The sequence below is a fragment of the Mustela erminea genome, chromosome 11, assembly GCF_009829155.1.
Source record: "Mustela erminea isolate mMusErm1 chromosome 11, mMusErm1.Pri, whole genome shotgun sequence".
Taxonomy (NCBI): domain Eukaryota; kingdom Metazoa; phylum Chordata; class Mammalia; order Carnivora; family Mustelidae; genus Mustela; species Mustela erminea.
This window is the reverse complement of record NC_045624.1, coordinates 83,078,624-83,102,695: the sequence shown is the minus strand read 5'-3', so window position 1 is coordinate 83,102,695 and position 24,072 is coordinate 83,078,624. Positions and strand designations below refer to the sequence as shown.

The following is a 24,072-nucleotide window of genomic DNA, read 5'->3' as shown; positions in this document are numbered from 1 at the left end:
TAATTTAATTCTGTTAACTCACAATCTCTAACCCCAATGCCCAGTCTAAATTGTTTTAAGTAAAATATCAGCATTAAATATCTCATGAATATAATCATATTACTCCTTCACTAAGAGCCAAAATATACTGAGAGTAGCATGCTGCTTCTTCTGCACTTGTTGAAGAGAGCAATTTTTAATTTCTAAAACAGCCTGAAACCATTTCCCCCGCAGATTAAATTTTAATCTCTGTAGTTAATGGCATCTTCATCCACTCCACACAGCTATCCCAAGTAAGAAACCTCAGAATCATCTTTGACTACTACCTCTCCTCACCACTACCTCCCATTCAATTGGATAGAAATTCTCATTTTTCCACCTCTAAAATATGTCTCAAGTTTATGTCCCTTCATTTCCACTACTGATATCAGACTTTAGGCTTTGCTGCTTCTTCTCCACTCAATACATACCTCAAACCAAATTTCCTTCCTGCCCCACCTCAGAAAAAAAAAAAAAAAAACTCAAAACACACACAAAAAAACAAGCACTTTGATTATGCTTCTTCCTTGTTCAAACACCTTTAGTGGTTTTACTAAAACAATTTTTTACTAAAACCACTATTACTATAGTGGTTTTACTATTCTTACCTAGAGAATAATGTCCAAACTCTTTAGGTTTAGGTTTGAGGCCTTTCCTGATATGACTCCAAGTTTCCTTCCTGGAATAATTCTCAGTTGCCGCTATGGGTACTCAGGTACTCCTTTCTCTGGCCTTACATTTTGTTCTCAGCACCATCTCTTACCTTTGGCCATGCTCTTGTCTCTGCTTTCTCCACCTACCCTCCTGAATTCCCACTCATACTTCAGGGCCAGTGTCAAAGATCCCTTATGCTGTGAAGCATGCCTGTCCCCTACTCCCAGCCATCTTCCATCTCTAAATAGTAACACTTCCAACTTAACCGCACTAGAAGTTTTATAAAATATTTCCTCATGCACTATCTTCTCTCTCTCTCTCTCTCTCTCTCTCTCTCTCTTTTTTTTTAGATTTTATTTCTTTATTTGAGAGAGAGTGTGTGTGAGCATGAGAGCACAAGTATGGGGGTGGGAGAGGGAGGGGCAGAGAGAGAGCAGCAGGCTCCCTTCTGAGCAAAGAGATCTATGAGGGGATTGATGCCACCCTGGGATCATGACCTGAGCCAAAGGCAGACCCGTTCACCAACTGAGCCATGCGGGTACCCATTATCTTCTTTGATTCTAACAACCCTATATAACATGAGGAGACTGAGTCTTACAGGAACTTAACCCCCCATAATAAAGGGAAAGCAAAGAACTTGCGACTGGAATCCAATTCAGTCCTCATACTTCAAGATCCACCCTCTTTATATATTATACTCTCCTGCTTTTTCTGTGCCCTCCTAAGTGCTATAAAAGCTAGATGTTTATTTCTGTACCATTCCACTAACAGTGTTTTAAGGTTAGCTTTGTACGTAATTGCCTCTCCTTTTATTCCATATGCTTGGAGGGTAGGGTCTGACTTTTGTTATTTTAAAGCAAGGACGTAGCTTTAGGATGACACAAAACAAAAATATAATGAATAACAATTTATTCAATTAATAAGTTAAAGGATCTTAATTTTCTAGAAGATTTTTATAATGATGGAATAAAATATATTTATGGGACAAATACAGAAATTCCATCATAACACACACACACACACACGCCCCTACCCCTCTTAACCATGCATGCCCTAGCAAGAAACCACCTGTCACCCTTTACTTCTGTGCAAGCTTCTTGAAGGAGTAGGTGCTGTTAACTCTTCAGTCCTATGACACCTGGCTCTCCTGCACCAACCACTCCACTGAATAATACTAAACAAATGTGACCTCCATTTTTGCCAAATACAATGGAACCATTATAGATGTCCTCTTTCAACCATTTTTGATGTGTCTGGCAGGGTTGAGCTCTCACTCAGTGTTAAGGCAGCCCTGATAACAGTCTTAGGTTCTTTCCTGGGATCCCTTGACTTCCATAACATAGATGCCACAGCATTTCTTTTGTCTTTTTGTATTTACATTCTTCTGCCGGATAATCTCATGTTCCCTAATCTACACATTTATCCCCAAGCTCTCTTCTGAATTTAAGGCTGTAATAGATGCCTATTCTTTCCAGCTACCTCAGGTTAAATAGATCCCAAATGGAATTACCTTCCACCACATCTACTCTTTGCCTCAAAGTGACTGACACCACTTGACAGAAACCAGAAAACTAAGCAAGATTCCTCACTCTTTATCCCTATCCAATCAGATATACTGACATTTTATCCTCTATACAAATTTCTTGACCCAGCTCCCCTCTTCCATCCCTACCTTTATTGTTATGGTTCAAGACCTTAAAATCTCTCCTCTGGATAACTCTGTAGCCTCCTAAATGGTCTTTCTGTCTGTATCTTCAACCTTCTCTAATTAGGTCTCTTCATTGATTACACATGGTCCATGAAGTACTACCTACATTTTTCCTCACTGGGAAAACAATGGACAAATATAACCTTGTCAATCCCATTCTTAAAACCTTTCAAATACGGAGAAGTAAACTAGCATAGGGGTTAACAGCACTGAATCCCAGTGCTGCTAATTATTATGTGGTCTTGTGTTAGTTTCTTAATCACTCACTCCAGGCTCCAGTTTTCTTATCTGCAAGCTCAATGATAGTACCTACCTGGTGGAATAATCTGGGCATTAAACTAAATAACATTTACCTAAACTGTTTAGAACTCTGCCTGACCTATAATAAACACTGCACAAATGTCTGGTATCAATAATAATAATAATATTCAGTGGCTCAACATTCAGTTCTCTATGATGGTTTGGCCCACATCTAATCCCCCAAGATCACTTATTACTATGGTCTACATTACATTGCAGACTTTGGTGCTTAGAACCTCTTTATCACTCTCCTTGAAACTCTTAATATCATTGCCTCCTTGCTTTTTCTCTAGAATATAATATATTATTACATATAATTTCGAGGCTTACTCCAGGTCCTGAGCTACGCATATTATAGGCATTATAACATTTACTCCTCATGACATCTTTATAAAGTAGGTTCTGCAATAATACCTATTTTGCAAAGGATAAAGCTGATATACAAAAATGTAAAACAATTTGTTCAATTTACATCTAGTACAGGGTAAAACTGTAACTGGAATCCACACCTGTTTGTCTCCAAAGCTCCATGCTCCTAACTAGTACATTGCAGTGAAATTCCTGAAGGGAAAACAAGAGTCAGACATCTTTCTCTGGTCATTATCTAGCACACTGCTCAAGACACAACATTAAAAATATACACATACACAGTTCATGTAGCCCCTTGAACTGTGTATGATATGAAGTGCTAAGGCCTCGTAACCCATACCCATAATTTTTCTCCAAAATATTTTGTTTTCTCATTTTTTTATTCTCTTTACATCATGGAAGGTATATTTAAAGATGAAAGAAACTTCTTAACTCATATTACACAGGTATACAATAGGATGTTACTACTTGAGGGTGTGGATGATATCTTAATGAAGGGTTGTTCATCTTTTTGTCACCATTTTCTAGTTCAGTGTTTGCTAGAGAATGTTACCAATAAATGTTTGTTGAATAATAAGTAAATGAATTCTAGTCCTGGAAAAATGGAGTTGGAACATTTTGGGTGAGTCAGTTTATAATTATATACACTCCTGGATCAATGGCACAGACATTTGTAAACACGCCATAATTCAAAAAATATTCCAAGTTGGTTTTGGCATGCATTGTGAGTGTATTTCTATAGCTGATTTCCTTTCTTGATTATGCTCTATTTTGGATAATGTTAAAATGAATTTGTGTTCTGACATATTTTACTTCAGAATGGTTAAAATTTTCTGGAATTTAAAACAGAGTCCAACCAGAGCAAAATTGAATGAGGCAATTGAAGGCTTACCTAGCATTTGACTGAGGTTACCTAACAGGAAAATACATCTTGGTTTATTCTTCAGATAGATTTCTCTTTTCAAAAGATCTTCACCATTGCTCCTCAAAACAATAATATAGGAATGAAATATCTATTTTCATACCATTGTACCCTTTTATACCATTTATATCAATCAGAAGATTTTGGCTGCAACATAACAGAAAACCCAATTTAAACGGCTTAAAATATCTTATGTACTCTTACCTCAATAACAAGAAGCCCTAAGATAGGGCTGGTTCTGGGTTCATTATTTTAGCAGTTTATCAGGGAGCCAGAAGCTTTTTATCACCCTGTTCTACCAATCTCCATTTTTTGGGTAGCTCTCCACCTGAACACAAGATGGTTATAGTTGCTCCAGACATCACCTCCATATGCAGAAAGTTTCACAGATGAGTAAGTGAATAGCTCTATCCTGGATCTTATTTTGAAAACTAAGAAATTTCTCAGAAAGTCCCCAAGGGGCTCACCTTACTTTTCATTACTTAGAACTGGGTTATAAGCCATTTCCTAAAACAATCACTGGCAAAGAGATGAAATTACCATGCTTGGTTTACACTAGTCTAAGTTCATCCCCTTGGGATGAGGCCAACCTAATATGAAACACATGGCATACCACCACATAAACGTGTGGATGCTTGAACAAAATTGTCATTCTGTTAGTAAGGAGGGATGCAGGAAGAAAAGAAATGCATTCTGGTAGAAAACCAACAGTTTCCTCAATAACTTTGTGACTTTCTAAAGTCTGAAAGCATATTCACCTGAAGCAAAAGCATCTCCTTAGTCAATGCTAAGAGTCAATTTCCCCAAAGACAAAGGATATCATGATGTTCTTTGCACTATACGATGAAGACTTCCCAATTATTTTTAAAAGGGAAAGGTAAGATGAGAATATTTTTTTTAAAAAAGCATTTTCTTTTTTTTTTTAACTTTTTTTTTTTTTAAGATTTTATTTATTATTTATTTGACAGAAAGAGAGAGAGATCACAAGGAAGCAGGCAGGCAGAGAGAGAGGGGAAGCAGGCTCCCAGCCAAGCAGGGAGCCCGATGCGGGGCTTGATCCCAGGACCCTGAGATCATGACCTGAGCCGAAGGCAGAGGCTTAACCCACTGAGCCACCCAGGTGCCCCAAAAAGCATTTTCTTGATTCACTGTAGTAGTTTAGCATATTTTGTGGGCTATCAACAATATCATTAATTTAATATAGTTTTTCTTAGATTTTCATAGTATATGTGTACTTTATAGATTCACACACAGTTTCTCTCCACAATAGATTAACTGGACATAAAGAAAATCTTTAAATTTAACACATCAATGTAATTCAAAATATTATATTCTCCATTTCATAACAAAATCTCTTAGGATTCATGCTAACTAAACTAAGGTTTTCTTGACATAATACCTGTGCATGTATTTTACCTAAACACTTATAAATTAGGCATCATTTAATTTATTTTTAAATGAGTACTTCTTCAGAATTGTAATATACCTGTGAAGTGTATAAACCTGGCGATTCACAGACCTGTACCTCTGGGGCTAATAATACATTATATGTTAATAAAAAAAATTTTTTTTTAAAGAATTGTAATATACCTTATATCCATAGCATGTTGGATCCAGTCCTCTCACCTTACTCTGAGACATTTAAATCCATGAAAATTAAAACCACTCTGTAAATATGTTATCATGGTGATGAATAAGCATGCCCACTGTCCCTGCTCTATCTTTTGTCACCTTAACATTTGAGTATTATCCTAGGCATTATATAGTCCATCAGCCATTTGGCCATGCAAATAAAAATAATAAAATTCCACAGGACACCAAAGTGGCTCAGTCAGCTAAGCATCTGCCTACAGCTCAGGTCATCGTCTAAGGATCCTGGGATCCATCAGGCTCCCTGTTCAGCTGGGAGTCTGGTTCTCCCTCTTGCTCTCCCTCTGTGGTTTCCCTCTTTCTCTCTCTCAAATAAATAAATTATATTTTTTAAGATTTTATTTATTTATTTGGCAGAGAGAGAGAGATCACAAGTAGGCAGAGAGGCAGGCAGAGAGAGAGAAGGGGAAGCAGGCTCCCCACTGAGCAGAGAGCCTGATGTGGGGCTTAATCCCAGGACCCTGAGACCATGACCTGAGCTGAAGGCAGAGGCTTTAACCCACTGAGCCACCCAGGTGCCCCTAAAATTAATTTTTAAAAATCAAATTCCAAACTATTAAAATCTGACTTTTCATTTTCACTTCTTAAGGACAAATATATATGTGAAATTTAGAAATCATCTGAATACTTAATTTCATTATGTCTTTATGGTCTCCCATTGTCAGAGCTAATAAAGGTTAAAAATACCAGTCACAGTTGAAAATTAATGGATGGGGGCGCCTGGGTGGCTCAGTGGGTTAAAGCCTCTGCCTTCGGCTCAGGTCATGATCCCAGGGTCCTGGGATCGAGCCCCGCATCAGGCTCTCTGCTCAGCAGGGAGCCTGCTTCCTCCTCTCTCTCTGCCTGCCTCTCTGCCTACTTGTGATCTCTATCTGTCAAATAAAATAAATTTAAAAAGAAAATTAATGGATGGCTATGCAAGCTTTTCAGCTAGGTTTATCATACATGGAATAATTTTATATAACTCTTTCCCTAAAATAAGACTATATCCTCACATTCACAAATATCTTTCTGGGACTACTGATTTAAAAACTGGAGTTAAACCTTAGTGTTTGAAAAACGTGTGTGTACACCTACATGCATGTGTGTATGTGTGTAATTCCCATACATACAAAGACGCAAAATAAATCTGCAGTTCACTAGAGTGATCTCCCACACTAAAGAAAAGCAGAGGCACTTTCAACTAAAGAGGAAAAGGAGATTCAGCTACAGATGTTTCAGAAGAAATACTAAGAAAGAAGGTTTTAATACTTTAACTGGAGATAGGTAAGAGCATCTTGAGAACATTCTTGCCTTTCCAGAGGGGCATCAACTTCTTTCTATCTAGGCTCCAATCCTAACACCAACAGAATGGCCACCCCCTAAGTACCTGACTTGCTAGACAAGCAAGATTATAGTTATTCGTATTTAAGGTGCTTTGGGAAATATGCCAGAACTTCTGGGTGGTTTTAGTGACCCTTTAAAAAGCCTAAATGTTGGTTAATTTTTAAAGAAATTTTTTGTAGTAAAGAGTTGCTTTAACAACCTTACAGCATAGACCACAAAGAAAAACAAACTGGGGTCAACTATGGACTGATCAGAAGGCTTCACAGATATAACACTGGACACTTCATATACCCGAAACTTGCTCATGCTTGCAATCCAGCTAACCAGATTTTAAAAATTTAGATTATATCACTAGATAATCTGTGGGTTTCTACAGCACTTACTATCCTTGTATTCATGTTTGTTCTAGCTGAGTATAAACCTTCCTAGGCACAGCAATACAAAATACTGGGATAAGCACGGTAAATTGCTCACCTATATAATGAAAAATAAACATTAAAAAAAAATTTTTTTTACACTTAGCACTTTCACTCTATCTCTATGATCTATTAAGTGACAACGTAACAATGTAAAGTGCAAACCACTTTTATGCTACTCATAACCCATGGCAACATAAATAATTCAACATTACATTTGGGAAACTCATGTCTTAAGAAATTTCTTCAAACACAATGTAATGTGAAAAATAAATTAATAAAATATGCATTTTTAAATTAAATAAGTGTGCTTCATCCTGCTCACTCCGCAGTCACTTAATAAAGTTCATGGTTATTTAAGGAAAAATCTGATTTCATATGCACAAATTTCACTATGGGCAGTTAGGAGGTTTGAAAAAATTCTTCCAAAAATTTGTCATTAAAAAATCAGTATCTATAGAATATCTTTTATTTGAAACCATAAAAGATTATATTGAGTGAAATAAGTCAAGCAGAGAGAGTCAATTATCATACGGTTTCAATTACTTGTGGAGCATAAGGAATAACACGGAGGACACTGGGAGATGGAGAGGAGAAGTGAGTTGGGGGAAAACATTAGGGGAGTTGAACAATCAGAGACTATGGACTCTGAGAAACAAACAGAGGGTTTTGAAGGGAAGGGGATTGGGAGGGTTGGGTGAGCCTGGTGGTGGGTATTATAGAAGGCACGTATTGCATGCAGCACTAGGTGTTGTGCATAAACAATGAATTTCGGAACACTGAAAAAAAAATCTGTATCTACAGAATATCTTTTATTTGAAACCATAAAAGTTTTGTTTTTGTTTTGTTTTGTTTTTTCTGTCACCTATTTGTTTTTTGTTATTATTGGATACATAATGACGGCCATGGTTTTGACACTGATTTTTTTAAGTGGGCCAAAATAATAAAATGACATAAAACTTCAGATGGATTCATATAACAATTATAAGAAATAATGTGTCTGAGGACAGAGCAACCACATAATTATAAATTTTGAAATAAATGCAATCATTTATTTAAAATATCTACTCATCAGCCTACTGGATCTTTGAAAATCAAGACACTGGAGGCATTTGAGTGAATATTCAGTCAGTTGTCAAAGAAGGAAACTTTTTCTGTTTCTTCCAGACTATCCAAAACAGTTAATACCATATGGTACACATAATACAAATTTTTAAAGTTTTTAAAAAATTTATAGCCAAATGGAATTTTTTTTTTTAAAGATTTTATTTATTTATTTGTCAGAGAGAGAGAGAGAGAATGAGTGCGGGAGAACACAAGCAGGCAGAGCGGCAGGCAGAGGCAGAGAGAGAAGCAGGCTCACCACTGAGCAAGGAGCCCGACACGGGACTCGATCCCAGGACCCCGGGATCATGACCTGAGCCGAAGGCAGTGGCTTAACCAACTGAGCCACCCAGGTGTCCCAGCCAAATGGAATTTTTTAAAGAGTTGATAATGTGTCAATGAAATGCAATGATGGAATACTGGAATAAAGGAATTATTAATTCTCTATGATGATGTGAGCATTTTACAACATTTTTAGCAGATACATGTCTTTTACTAATTGAATTCAGTAATTATGAACCAATTATTATCTATATAATATTAATTAAAATTTGCTTTTATTAAAGGAAATGTCACTTTGGTCCTTACTGGAGACAGAAGAGAGAGAGTTGGGAATGAAATGTAATAAATCATTTTTAAAAAGTCACAATACTAAAAAATTTATAAGACCCTGATCCATGCTTTTGTCAAGTAAATAGCCAGACTGTAGCTAAGAAATATATTTTTTAAATTCAATATTAGACACTGGAGCTTCAAGTTAGAGGTTTCTATTGAATTCAAAGATAGCATTAATTCAACTAAAATTCTAAAATCATTGGGGGACTGATGGTAGATATATTGTTGGTTGCTTCACCTTGAAAGTGCTAATACAGAGAATTATTTATATTAAACTACTGACATTCTCACAAGTGCAAAGTAAGATTTTTGCTGAATTTTATGCATTTTGATTATATATGATGGACTGTGAACACTTATGAATTAAATCTGTTTTTGTTTTATAAACTACTTGATTTCTAGCTGAGAAGTAAAAGTTCATCCTTAAAACACGATACTTGTGTCTAAAACAGTCACATGTAAGAAGTATAAATTCCTAAACTTAAGTTAGTGAATTCTAATAGGATTTCAATGTTTAACAAGTCTAGAGTAAATAATTCAAAATATTCACCAATCGCTTAAAAGAAAAGATATGGGTAGAAAAGAAATAAACTACTGAATGAAAACAAACAATGGTTAAAATATGAAAATAAATATAAAACAGTGATCTTTACGCATAAAGGCAGCATCAGTTGGAGTTATTTTTAAAAAGTAAAAATATGTTCCCTTCCACTTAATGGCATTTATGCTTTACAAAGAAAAGGATTTATTTCACCCTACAGAAAAACCTCAAGAATACCACTTGAAAATTACTCATACTATTAATTAGTCAATCATTTCATATATTTCAGTTAGTCTTCAATAAAGAGTAAAATATGTTGAAAGTTAAAAACATCTCATATGTCACTAGCTCAAAATGACTAATCTGTTTGAGATAACATACATAATGTTTATTATCTGCCAGACACTATCTTACTTAAAGACATAAATTTAATATTCTCAAGTTACTCTTATGTCGGCTAGATAACTTGCATATATAACATACCATACTAAATGGCATTCCCAAGATTCAAACCCAAGTAGTGGTTAAATAACTACTATTCTAGCCTACTTCTTGAGGGAAATTATTCAACCTGGGTCCGCTATGCATTTGAAAGCAACTGTTTAACCTATAAGCAGTCAGATTGTCAAATGTGAAAACTTTTTGCTAATTATGAGAGTGAATGTGTGAGTTTCAAGAAACTAAAAAGGAAAGTGAGCATAATAAATATGCCAAAAGATCACACAGTATAAATGTTAAGAGCTGAAATTGTGACACTTAAATACTTCAGCTGTGATTTCATCCTGAGTTTACTCTCATTCGAAACACACATATAAAAAAGCAAACGGTCATATTTAACATTCGTCATACCATTTAAATTATGTACATATATATTAAAAACTATAGTCACATCATCCATAAATTATGCTCAAAGATAATTGCCTCATTAACCTGGTTCCAAAACATTAAAGATACTTTATTCTAAAATAATTAACTGGTCAAATTGTTCTAACAATTTGATTGTTTATTGGTCAATAAAATTCACATACCTTAAATTTTTATGGATGCAAGTCAACCTTTATTGGAGAAAATTTGACATAATTTGCTTTTACCTTTCCAAATAAAAAGCAGCATAGAGGTTTAACTGTATGATACTAGCCTGAAGTCAGTCAAGAAGAAAGCATGACTCTTAATAAATGTGGATCTACTTTCCTTTGAAAGCAGCTTTGAAAGAAGCAATAGGAGGGAGAGCAATGTACATCTCTAGAACTGAATTTCAAAGGCTTTATTTGGCCCTTCTTCCACATGGGAAGAATTAGAAAACTTTTTGCCTTTTATTTTCCATTGTAAGATCCTAAATGGGAAAATAAGTCCAGGCTATGTAGGTCTCCATGTGGGATTAGATGCAGTAGCAGTCATAGTGCAAGGAATGTAGGACACAATGGTCTATGTAACTGGCTGCTGTGAACTTTAGTGCCAAACTTTAAAATACAAAAAGAAAGAAAGAAAGAAAGAAAAACCTTTACCACTTCAGCACAGATCTCAAAAATCACTAGAAGACACTTCCTTCAGCTAGGTCTGCTGCATTAATGAGATCCTGGAACAGAACTGCTAATTTAGAATAAAATGCTTGGTGAGGAAAGCATAATATACTAAAAAGCCAGAGTTTATAAGAAATAATTGGATGTGACAATAAGTGGTATTATTCATATATGACTCATCACTGTGCGGATTAAAAGTAGCTAAATTAAAAATGGAATCCCTTGAATTTAATTAAATGGCTTTTAAAAATTGTTTTAAGGACAATAATGTAGGAAAATCATGATACATCAACTTTCTCTAGTATGTCTTAAAATCCTATTAGTTCACTTCTTTTAAAATTATGATAATTTAAAATCATGAAATTAATAGAATTGTTAATACACCGTGTTGTATACTGAAACTAGTATAGCACTGTATGTTAACTCTACTGGAATTAAAATACAAAACTTAATAAAATTTTTTAATTTTTTTAAAAAAATACAGTGCTGAAAGAAAAAATAAAAGTAAAAATAAAATAAAATAAAATAATTACAACTGTAATGTCAAATTAGTCAAACAAGTAAATAAAAATGGAGTAAAGAGTGCAATTTTATCTGGTGCACTTTATAATCAATATTCTTGTTATTTAAATGTCTCCTTTTCTTTGGAAAATCTGCCTTAGTTTACCTGATTATGTATGTAGCTTCTGTATAATTCCCCATGTTTAAATGAATATTCAGAAATCAATTATCTCATTCATACTTTAAAAATACAACTTCTGAACAAACCATGTTAAAGTTTTTCAGCTATGCTAGCTTATTGACTCACTAGAAATAAAAATACTGAGCCAAGAGCTTCTAAGTATTTTTCCAGCAAGTGAAATCTGTAGTAAAACCCAAGACACACAGGCACCATTATCTAACATTCTGGAAATTTCACTTTGTTTACAATGATAAATAAAATAGACCTATCTGTTGTTTGACAAGGGAAAGGATGATTACAACAAGGAAAGAGTATATATGAATCATCATATTTAGAAGAATATACAAGAAGATTATACTTTCCATGAAAGTTAAGGGAGCATTTTTTTCTTTTTTGATCAATAATGACTCAGGATATGAATCAGGTTCCTGAAGGGGCTCTGCGAACATCATTACAAGGATCAGTCATCAATGACCAAGTGAAGCCCAGAACTGAGAATTAAAAGAGAAAGAAAAGAGATTTTTCCCCCTAAATATACCACTTTATATTTGCATATTTCGTGAGTTCTAAAATCAGTAATCTTTCAGACAATATTATACAGAAGTTGGGTGATCAGAGACTACCTTGGATCAAATCATTGCAAGATTTAAATGACATCTAGTCCAGGCCCCATCTTAAATAGGAATCATGACATCTCGTCACGTCTGCCTCTTTATAATGAAGACCCCACATGATGAAGAGCTCATGAATTCACAATATAGCCCACAGATTTTGTAAAGTTATGTTAGAAAAGCTCATCTTCTTCTGTTTTAGAAAGTTCATCTTCTTAATGTAGACAAAGATGTTTCACCCTTTAAAAATTTCTATGAATTTATCTCAGTTTTGCCCTATGAAAATCATCACAGGATAGTCAAAATTCCTTTTATTACCTGACAGCTTTTCTGTATTTAATGATAGCTTTCATACCTCACTTTTCCAAGATAAGTCTTACTATTGGATTTTAAGAAATACATCTATAATACCGACTAATCTTCCTTTCTTTCTTTTATGAACACATGCTCGCTCCCAGAGTTACAGTTTGCCAGGGTCCATCTCAAAATGTAGTGCTCAGAAAGAATGCAACATTAAATTGTGGTCATCACTGCAAATTACACTAAGACAATCATCTCCTTCATTAGGATACTATCATTAGTCCAATTTAACAACACATTAACTCTTGCTGCCACTTACCACTACAAATACCTAGCTTCTGCCAATAAAAGCATGGTCATTAATTGTGTGGTAGATTTCCTGGACTCAAAAGCAGAACCTTACATTTGTAATTACTGCTATAAGATAATATCATGACATTAAATAAGTTAACATGAATCCCTATATTTGAGCCTCGGGTATGGTTCCTTGAAAAATGCCAGATACTCTACTTGCCTTCCTACCTAAATCTTCAGTTCCATACAGCATTGAGCTAGGTTGACTGCAAATCAATGTTTACCTTAGCTTATCCCAAGTCATCAGCTATTAATACTCAAGAATCCCCAATGAAAATGTTTTCTTGTATGGCAATTTACATTTACGAAATTTTGCCCGAGACTTTTCACTTGTTTACTTTTTAAGCTGGTTTCATAGAGAAGAACATCTCCCTAAGAGTGTTTCTTGATAGTTGGTCATGCAGTAAGATTAAGTGGTCGTTCAAAATTCAGACAGTGGCCTGCTCACTTTCATTTTCGAGGCAGGACAAACGTGTCAAGTCATCAAGAAGCCTTTAGTAGGGTATGAATTTGCACATATACACAAACACCACACATGGAAGGTGCGTTTGAACTTCAGAACATACACAAATCACACGAGGAAAAAAAGATACGCTACTTTATTCTGGTTAAAGTTGTCCTCTTTCCCAGAAACTTTTATCTCCCTCTGCCCTCCTTCAGGACCTATTTTCCCTTCAGCAAAAACACAGTTAATTAGAGTTCTGCAAGATTCCCGTGTCCCTAAGTCCCCATCACAGCCTTCAAGTGAGGCTCATCTAAGCCAGGTTGGAGCTGAGGGAGCCTGAGCCAGTAACCAACTGGCTTTTCCATCCAGCTCCTCCTCAGAAACACACCCCTCAAATCGGAAGCCAAAAGAGAGTCCAACCACAGAGAACCTCCACTCAACAAGGGCAACCCCTGAGGAGAGAACATTCGGGTAACCACTCCTCTCCTCCCGACCCCCAACCCGAGAATCCGCTCCTAGCGCCGCGCCTTCTCGAGCCTTCTCGCGCCGGCCAACTCGGGGTGAGCGCCCGGGTTAGTCAGTGCGCACGTGACGCGCGGTGCCCACATGACACGACCGAGGGCGGGGGAGGGGGGACAGAGGAGCGAGGTAGGGAAAAAGTTAAGGAAGACCCGTCAAAGCGCCCAAAGCAATCTGTCCCTTCCCTTTTTCGTCAACTAGTGGCTCCGGGTGGGATCTTTAGGGGCTGGCTGCGGACCAAGGCGTCTCCGGTCCAGCTCCCAAAAAGGGGGGCGTAGTTCTCCGCTCGCCCCGCCACCCTATGTTCCTCCCCGCCCTGCTGGTGATGCCGCTGCACCCTCAAGTTGTTTCTTCCTCCCCTTTTCTCCCTCCCTCTCTCCTTCCTCCCTGCCTTCTTTCCTTCCTTCCCTAAAAGCTCTACATCCACTGCGGGCTAAGCCACTGACGCACATTCAATTTGCCCCGGGAGCTCGCCCGCACCTCTGAGGTCACACAAGGCCAGACACCTTCCAAACTGGAAGGTGTAACTGCGCAGACAAAGTTGCACGCCACACCGCAAGCTGCCCCCTCCCTTCCATTTAGCACCCCCCGTTCGGATCCCCTGCAAAGCTCACTTGCCCTGCCGGTACTCTCTCGACCTCGCCCACCGTCGCGCCACACACCCCCTTCCACACGCGAGCCCACCCTTCCGCGGCTCTACGCTTCGAGCGGTCCAGCCGCCTGGCAGGGCACCGAGCAAGCCGCGGCGCTCACCTTGTTTGACACACTTGAGTCGGAGGGGGTCCTTGCAGTGTTTGATCACGGCCAACACGTCCCTGATGGTGAGCCCCGCCACGGGGGTCTCGTTCACTTCCAGCAGCAGCTCCTCCGACACCAACTTGCTGCCGCTCTCATAGGCCACCTTGCCGGGCTTCACCTCCCCCAGGTAGGGGAACTGTCCGTTCTCGGCGCCCCCCTTCAGTTCAAAGCCCAGCTGGCCCTCCGGGTTCCTGCCAATGACACTCTCATGGACTTTGCTAGTCCAGTGGCTTTTCTTTTTCAAGCTTTTGGACATGGCAGTGGGGTGAGTCGCCTCAGCTCCTGAGGGGTTCCTCTCGGGCAGGGGAGTTGGTGGTGAGAGAATGAGGATGGAGGAACAAGGGGGCCAAGAGGTGAGAAGAGCAGACTTTGCCTTCCTCCCCCTTCTGTTCGGTGCTTTCCCTCTTCTTTGGATGGAGTGTGGATGATGAAGGGGGAGGATGAGAGGGACGGCTGGGCAGAGGTAGGAGAGCTTGGGTGAGGTTGTGCTGTCCCTTGAATGACACTCAAGGCTGTGGCCCCGCAGCAGAGGAGAGCTGTGGTGGTGGTGGCGGCGGCGGCGGCGGCGGCGGCGGCAGCCAGAGCGAGCGGTAGCCGAGCTGGTGAGCGAGTGGGGTGGGGGTGGGGAAGGAGGGTAGGGATGCCGGGGGCCACTCCTGCGTGGTGCGAGTGGGAGCGCGCGCGCGCCTGGGTGTGTGTTGTTAGCTGATATCCATGGTAGCTGCAGTGGCAGCGGCAGGGTCCGTGTGTGTGTGTGAGTGTGTGTACTAGTTGTACTGTACTGGCAGGAGGGGAGGAGGCAGAGGAGGAGGGAGCAAGCCGGAGGGGGAGGAGGGCCGCGCGCGCGCGCCGGGTGGGGAGCCGGTTCGCCACTGTCTCCGCTCCCTCCCTCCGCAGCTTGACCCGGTAGTGAAGGCAGAGAGAGAGGCAGGCTGGGTCCGCCTGGCAGCCTACGAGAAGAGGCGGGAGCGGGAAAGGAGGGGAGCCGAGGCCCGGCGTGGGGAGGCCGGCAGGAAGGGCTTCGAGCCCTGTGCGGACCTTTTTCAGCCTCTGAGCGGCCGCGCGGCGCGCTAGCCTCCTGCGCTGTGAGGACGCCCGGACTTCCCTCAGGACTAGGGCTCGGCGGGAGCAGAAAGAGCGAGACCTGGACTTGGCGGCGCGCCCCGTCCTGGGGGCTTCGGCGGGAGCGCTGCGAGTGCCCAGGCGCGGGACCCTGCAGCGGGAAAGCCGAGCTGGTGGGACCCCGTGGACCTGCGGGGGAGGCCTGGGCGCGAGGCGCCGGGTGGAGGCGGAGGAGTTCTCTGTTGAGAGAGGCTTTGTCTCCTCACGTTTTCAGTCAAACTCGTCGCAGAGTTCTTAGAATTCCCCCCCTCGGAGGAGCGGAAAGTTAGGGAAGTGCAGGCTGGTTACCCAGACAGCGAGGAGGCAGAGCATCACTTTGCGGGGTGCGGGCCCAGCCCGCGCGTCGGGCGGGGATGGGAACTTGGCGGCGGGCCGGAGTAGTCTGGTGAAAGGGGATTCCAGGGACGCAGGGCAAGGGGCTTCACTTTTCCAGGTTAAGAGACGCGGAGCGGAAGGGGCCGTAGCGTGGGGCCTCCTGTGGGAAATGGGCTGTTTCCCCCGGGAACTGCGGCGGAGACGGCTGGGGCACGTCCTCGCCCGGGAAAGCGTCAGACTCGGGCTTGTACCTTAGGAAGAAACCTTGACATGTCCTGGCGTGACCACTTCGTGCTCCAGAGAAAGAAAAGGCGGCTCTCGGAGCGAGCTTGAACACCGCGGCAGAACCCGGGGTGGAACTCAGCTCGCAGGCCCAGCACCACCAGGCTCCTTTCCCTTCACCAAGTTTGCAGCCAGGAGTAGAGGTGAGGACAGGGGCGCCAAGATGCAGGAGGGCTGCTGATTTTCCCTCAAACGCTAATTTTGTGTAAGATGTTAGGAGTGACTTCAAATTCCTGTAAGTGGTAAATGAATTTCATTTGCTTTTTTCCCAAATGATACGTTTGAGAAAGAAAGAAAAAAAAAAAGTCGCACACCCACTCTTCTCTTTAAAGCAAAGCTTGAAAAGCACTGAGCAGTTAAGACTTTCGATGTCTGAGATGAAGAGAGTGTGGGAGGCAAGAACAGAAACGTGTAGCCCACCCAAACAGAAAGACCAGATTTGAATTCAGGCTCTGTTGCTTATCAAGAGTGTGCTTCTGAGTTAATTGCTTGACCTTTCTGACCCTCAGTGTCCTTATTTGTTCTATAGGGTTAAAAGTCCTAATTTGATGGGACTGTGATGAGGATGAATCAGGTAAGGCACATCAAAGTGCTTGCTTGGCGCAGGTGGGTAGGTGCTCAAAATAGTAATTTCCTTCCTCTTTCCTCTCAAGTATAACTCACTATTTGGGGACGAGGGGGATCAAATTTAGTCAGAACTGGAAGAAATCTTAAACATGAATTATTTAAACGTCTCTTTTTTTCCGTTGAGAAGATGGATTCCCCAGTGAGTTGGTTCACGCTAATGAGGATTATTGAGTGAGCCAGGGGCAGTGCCAGGATATGAAACCAGAGCTGAAGGCAATGCCCGGGAAGGGGCAAGACTGTTTGGAACATAACCCAGTCTCACCAAAACAAGTTGGGCTTTGGCATTATGAGATACAGACCTCCATGGAAATTAAAAATAAGAACTGAATATATATTTTTCACACCAATTATTAACATGTATGGGTAAATGCTAATATTTACCAAATTCTAACCATGTGCCAGATGTACTACAGGCTTTACATTTGTTTCTCCCAGCATCTTAATAAAGTAGGTATTATTATCCCCTCTTACAGATAAGGAGACTGAGGTATACAAAGATTAACTTTTGCAAGACTGCAAATTTAATCAGTGCTGAAACTGATATTCAAACCCAGTGTTTTGGCTTCAGACCTGGTCTCATTAACTGCATTGTACTCTCTTCATGCACTTAACCACGTCTCATACCTGCGGTCTGTACACAGTGTCCCCAGAGGTTAGAGCTGCATTTTATTGTAGGGATAATTAGGGGGAAAAATTGGAGTAGGAGTTTGAGGTAAAAGCATTTTCCCCTCAAGAACTCAGAAGGGTCATTGAGGTCTGTGCCCACAATTGAGTGCTTCTCAGCTCCTTATTCATCTTCATTGCCCTGAATTGTGATATTTAGAGCTGGAACCTGTAAACATTGCTTTGTTCTCAATTGGTCCAATGTTAGGACTTGTCAGTAGAAGCTGCTGAAGGGACACTGCGTAAAACTTCTTGGTACCGGTGTTTTCTTCTTACTCATATGGTATGGTCAGTGAGTGGCTTTCTGGCCAGTGATGTGCAAGATACAACTGTTTGACTACCCTATGGTATCTTTGGCTGGTTCCCTAGTGTGTGACTTTCCAATAAGCCTTACCCAGTGGGTGGATTCCTAGGAAGTTTCACTGGCACCCCAGCTGGGTTACCAGCCCAGACTGTGACACCTCAATGAATTTCATTTGCCATCTCTTGGACCACAGCCACGGTATCTCCAATAGGTTCTGTCTCCCTGGCTTAGTAGTATAGAGGACAGGGATGGGGAGAATGGTTCTTCCAGTTTATTTCCCTAAGTTACTGGGTATTTTCCCACAGCCTCAGAGGTACTGGCTGCTCCCTAAACCACTACTCCTGTATTTGTTAGTGATCTCCTCTCTTAGTAGTCACTCCCCTTTTACTAGTTAATAATTCTACGGACACTCTGTGTCAGTTATTCTGTTATTTCTGGCTCCTGCCTGGATCTTGATTGCTGTAGGTGTAAAGCAATCATATAGAACCATCTGCAGTCTTAGAAATTGGGATCCTGCCTCTAACTATACAGCTTGAACTAAGTCACTTAACCTCTCAGAACTTGTTCCCTCATCTGTAAAAAGAAGGTGATAATGTATATGACAAGGTTGTGTTAGCATCATGTAAAATTTGAATGCATTTTAAACACATGAAAAAAATTTATATGTATTCTGAGGACTTGTTAGGTTGTTTCCTGGGATTGAAAAAAACAGCATTTTCTGTCAGATCTGTTGTCATCAAATAAATATATTATTGGTTGGTTAGATGACTTTGCTAACTTTTCACAGATGAAAGCATATAATTGTGAGTCCCAAGTTGTTCAAGTTTCCAGTGCTGTGAAAAATATGATTGAAATTACAATCCTTTTAAAATGCTAGATTCAGACTAATTTGATTACTTTCTATTCTGGTATCCTTCACATTTGCTTCATTTCTTCTTGTCTCCTTTACCCTTTCTGGGTTTGATGCCTGTGTCAAGAAAGAATTATTTCATTGATGAGCACTCTGTGCAGAATATGGCACTAGATTTTGCATGCTACTAAAAAAATAGTTTAGGAATCTTAAAAACTGAAGGAAGAAAAGCATTCTTAACACTTTTCACATTCTCTGGCACACTGTAAATGCTCAGCAGAATTTTACCTAATGACAGATATGTCCAAAGTAAGTGTACAGAATTCATTGTATGACTACCACCTTATTATGAATTGTTATCTTTAGTACTAAACGATTATCTTTTTTTTTTCTTTAAGATTTTATTTATTTATTTGACAGAGATCACAAGTAGGCAGAGAGACAGGCAGAGTGTGAGGGAAGAAGCAGGCTCCCCTCTGAGCAGAGAGCCGGAAGCAGGGCTTGATCCCAGGTCCCAGAGATCATGACCTGAGCTGAAGGCAGAGGCTTTAACCCACTGAGCCACCCAGGCGCCCCAAATGATTATCTCTTTACACTCATAGTGATTTCTTAAGGAAATGGAATGCAGAAGAGCACATACTGATGAAGAAAAGACAAAATATGCTTAGCAGTGAGGCTGAGGTTAAAAAAAAGAAGTCAGATTCTTCAAGAGCTTGGGACAGGGTCTGAGAGGTGATATTGGTCATGATAGTGACAGTGGAGGATAAACTTGACCCACTCCATATTATGTGTCTGTGGCCATCCCTATTATTAAACCTCCTTTCACTTCTGCTTCATTATTCACACACAAAAATGCTAATCCATATTTATAAGGTAGATTTATTTAGCATAATACTGAGCTTCTCAGACTTTTCTATCAAAATATCTCCAACAATGATATACTCACCCACCCCCAGCCAAGAATAATCTTATTTTTTAAGAGTAATCTTATTTCAAGTCTCCAGTTCTTATCTAAAAATTCATATGCGTTTTCTACTCTGTAGTCAGTTCATATTTATATGGATATAAAATGTGATTTTTCTCCCAAACTTTGCCTAAAAGATGTTCCAGGAGGATTTTCTATGTTTATCTGCTGGTTTCTGCTGACTCCATGGGTATCTAAGCTTAAGTACAGTGATTGGATATACAAGCCCCAAGTCCTGGGGAGAGAATTTGGGTTACAAAGTTGGATGTGGGGACACTCAAACCTTGCCTCTTCACTCTTCAGCCTTACCCCTGCACTGTGCTAAAGGTGAGAAGAGAAAAACACTGAACTCCATTTTACAAAATGTGTTAGTAGGCAGAGAAGATAGGAAAGATCAATGAAAAAAAAAGACTGTATTGCAAGGAGAGAATTGAATGTTGAGAAATCAAGCTTCTTGAAGTTAGGGGTAAGTTTAGGGGCTGAGATGGCTCCATACACTTGCACAGAATTGCATATTTCATTTGGTATCTTACCAAATCACATTGTAGTGCTAATTCTCTTTAACTGAAAGCCTCAAATATTTTGATGACTATAACTTTTAGATTTGTATTAATTGAATTTACATGGGAGGGCCAGAACTGTTTCATTTTAGTCTAAAGTTAATGTTCATGATTATGCTTCTGCATTTGGTAGAACCATCTTATTATGTTTTAGTATTGGTTATAGTATTGGGATGGAATATATGGTCCAAAGTCTCCACAGCTTGAACTTCCTCTTAAATGGCACTGTCAATTAGTCACTCAGCCCTGCGTAAAAGATCTGGGGACAGGCAAAATGTGACTAGTTAAGTCTACAAGGGTATTAGATCATTTTAGTCAGCAGAAAGTTCTGAATGATGTGCCTTTGGTCCTTTCGCACCTTTTTGTGTGAAGTTCCTGGACCATACAGGATATACCAAGGCAGGGAAGAGAACTGCAAAAATATTTAAATAATTTCTTTACTTAAACTACAATGTTCACAATGTGTGGAGCAATTTGACCAGCTCAATAAAAGGAAGCATGAAAATATTTTTTGTTGTTGCTCTGTGACTTTAAAGTCATTGCAATATTTTTTGTAAAGGATAATGGCTACATTAGTAAGAACTCTTCATACTTTTGCTACCTATTCAACATATGCACAGAACACAATAGGCTAATATTGTATTTGGATCTGGTATGTATACTTTTTATGCAGTGCTATGCAGGTATACTTAAATGTCAATATCTGAATTTATCTTTCTTTTTTACTGTTTTGCTTTTTACTTACTCTGTACCTGTCAGTCTTTTATCATCAGCTTGCATTCTACTAAACTCAAAAAGTTATTTTCATACCTACCATTTTAAGCCCTTCATACCAGATTTTTTTAAACACCTCAGAAATTCAGGTACTTCAGTTTCATGCCATCAAGTAGCAGTGTGTGCCCCCCCTTTTTCTTATTTGAGTGAGTAGTTCAATTGCTGTCACTCTCTACTTTGTGATTCTAAATCTTTTAAAACCATCTTGCCATTTTTTTCACGCATTCATCCTTATAGAAGACTCTATAAAACACTCTTATTTTTCTAAGTGCATTTTTTCCATATTATTATTCCTGCTCTTTACCAAATGGACATCTCAATTTATTCTTTTTTTTTTCTCTATAGATCTCTGTAGATATGTCTTCAGTTTCCCATCAATTCCCATCATAAATTTTTTAAAATAAACTTAAAATATCCTACATGTATTTTTAATATGACATCTACTGTCCAAGTTCTAATCTTTTCTATTTTTTATCATTTTTGCTGTTAATTTAAAATAATAACAGTTTCCATTGCAACGAATAAGCACAAAGGCATAGTATTATTATGAACTCAGTTTTGTCAGTAGTGAACAATCTCTAGGTCTAAGGAAAATGATGGAAATAAAGTCAACATATTCTATTTTGAAATAGTTAGGAATCGTCAGATGTGTTTCTAGTCTTTGGAAAAACATATTTCAGAAAATTCAAAGAAAACTTAATATGTTTCCTCAGCCAGACTGCTGAGAAGAAAAAATACTGATGAACAATTGGAGGCAATGAGAATGTAATGCTAATCATGCTAATTCTAACAATTTTGAAGCCTCTCCAAACACTGCTCTGTGTGGCATAGTTTGCGTTTAACCATTTTGAATGTCATGTATGTTTTTCAGAATATAATGAATACTAGTGATCTTATCCTGTCCTTTTGCCCTACCACAGATGCATATATACATATATCTTCCAAATATTATATATCATTTCATGTAACTTATAGATTCACTGAAGCCCAATCTTTTGCTTGAAAATGGAATTCTTTGAAAGTGCAGCCTAAATAAATCTCTTCTGTAGTTTTTTATTTATATTTAATCAGCTGAAAATAATCTTATCTACTGAATTCCTATGAAATGCAACCTGATCCTTTTCATGACATTTCTTTCTGCCTTCTATTTTAACATTAGATTTATCTCAGCTTCACTTCTAAGCCATAACTTCTTTGAGAGCATAGCTTATGTTTGTATCCCTGACAGAGGTTCAGTGAATAAAGGAGAATACGGTACTAGGAAAAAAAAAAAAACCTCACTACAATGAATATCTATTACTTACTATGAAAATATATCTATTAAGCAAAGAATCAACTGATGCTAGTAAAGTAAACCCAAAATTTAAGTGTATTTCAAAAGATCAAGGACAGCAAGAAGTTTAAGAAGCTGTTATTGTTTTGAGATAGTTGTCTCCCATTTTGGCAATTGAGAATATTTTTAAAACTAAAAGAGGGAATTTAAATTTCTTTAAGGGAAAATTGTAGTTTAAGATGGGTCATAGAATAATTGGAAATCACTTAATTCTCTTAGACCGTCTTAATCTTCCAATTTACCTCAATTAAATTGTAGGGCAATAAAAGAGTTTGGAGGTTTGGCAAGCCATTGTCTGTAATCTCTGAAAAAAAACAGACAGTAGGGGAGTCTGTAGAAGATGGTTAAAAAGCAAAGTTATCCTGTGCTTTGCAAGAGAAGGATGTACTCCACAAACAATGGACCACAAAAATTAGGAAATCAAGAGAAAGCAGTGATAACATTTTTGTTGATAAAGCATGAGTTATTTGTTGTGGATCCATGTTAGCTAAATCATTAAGCATTAATGCCATTACTTCTTTTCTGATATCAGCAATGAATACTCAAAGCCCTCGTCTCCATCATCAGTATATCTTCAAGTGATTTCAGTTTGCAAATGCTCTACATTCTCCACATCTAACTTTACCAGAACTGCACAAAACAGGCATGTTACTTACCTCTCATAAGTGGTCTCAATGGCCCATATGCTCACTTATTTGATCAGTTCCCACTGTTGCCTCATGTTGATTTTGTGGAATGGCTTCTGATCCTTTCAAAGCATCTAGGCTCTTTTTTGAGTAATTCACTGACCCTAAAGCTGTCAGATATTTTAAGACCACTCTCACAATTTTAATATTGTAAATGTATAATGCAAATGTAATCAACATCTCTTTAATTCAAAATATAATTTGTGTACATAAAACTATACTATGAAAAAGTAAATATAAAAAAGCATACATTTAAAAATTTTATACAAATGTTTAATGAATTTCAGACTGTATTTTTTAAAGACAATTACAAATATTTTACCTACAGTTAATATTTGTGATATTGGTCTATTAGTAGTAATGTATGGTCTGGATTTAAATGAATTCCATCTAGTTTTGAGTCTTAATGAAAGGATTTGCATATACTAAAGACTTTTAGAGTATAATGACTACCAGTTCAATAAAATTTAAAAATTTTGAGAACATATTTTTATTACAATATAATTATGCATTCTACTTTAGGCCATTTTAATATTTTTATTTCTATTGTCAACAATAGATAGGAGAACTTGATAGGAGATCTAGATAGGACCACTAGATATCTTGATAGGAGAACTAGAAATATGGAAGTAATCTTTCATTTAGTAGCAAGAGTTTTGGATTTTTCCTAAATCAGAGTTGAAGAAGTAAATGGTCCTAGGCACTTGGTAATTTGATTGGGTGACTGTAAAAGTTCAGGG

The 24,072-nt window shown here is 38.7% G+C and overlaps 2 protein-coding genes across 8 annotated transcripts in view; one reads left to right on the top strand and one right to left on the bottom strand.

The window, feature by feature from the left end:
* MAGI2 (membrane associated guanylate kinase, WW and PDZ domain containing 2) overlaps positions 1-15,634 on the bottom strand; it is a 1,338,391-nt gene extending 1,322,757 nt beyond the window's left edge. For 4 of the 7 annotated variants that reach the window (XM_032304940.1, XM_032304942.1, XM_032304941.1 and 1 more), the window contains exon 1: positions 14,808-15,634. In XM_032304940.1, the coding sequence (XP_032160831.1) occupies positions 14,808-15,108 (301 nt within the window). In that variant the 5' untranslated portion in view covers positions 15,109-15,634. The remainder of the gene's footprint in view (positions 1-14,807) is intronic. The other 3 variants (XM_032304947.1, XM_032304949.1, XM_032304948.1) reach the window with 2 other exon arrangements.
* On the top strand, positions 15,352-22,588 carry LOC116568777. The gene is made up of 4 exons (XM_032304422.1): positions 15,352-15,467; positions 15,763-16,087; positions 16,546-16,714; positions 20,117-22,588. The coding sequence occupies exons 1-4, from the start codon at positions 15,352-15,354 to the stop codon at positions 20,302-20,304; spliced, it is 798 nt and encodes a 265-aa protein (XP_032160313.1). The 3' UTR covers positions 20,305-22,588.
* Positions 22,589-24,072: the final 1,484 nt, after the last annotated feature.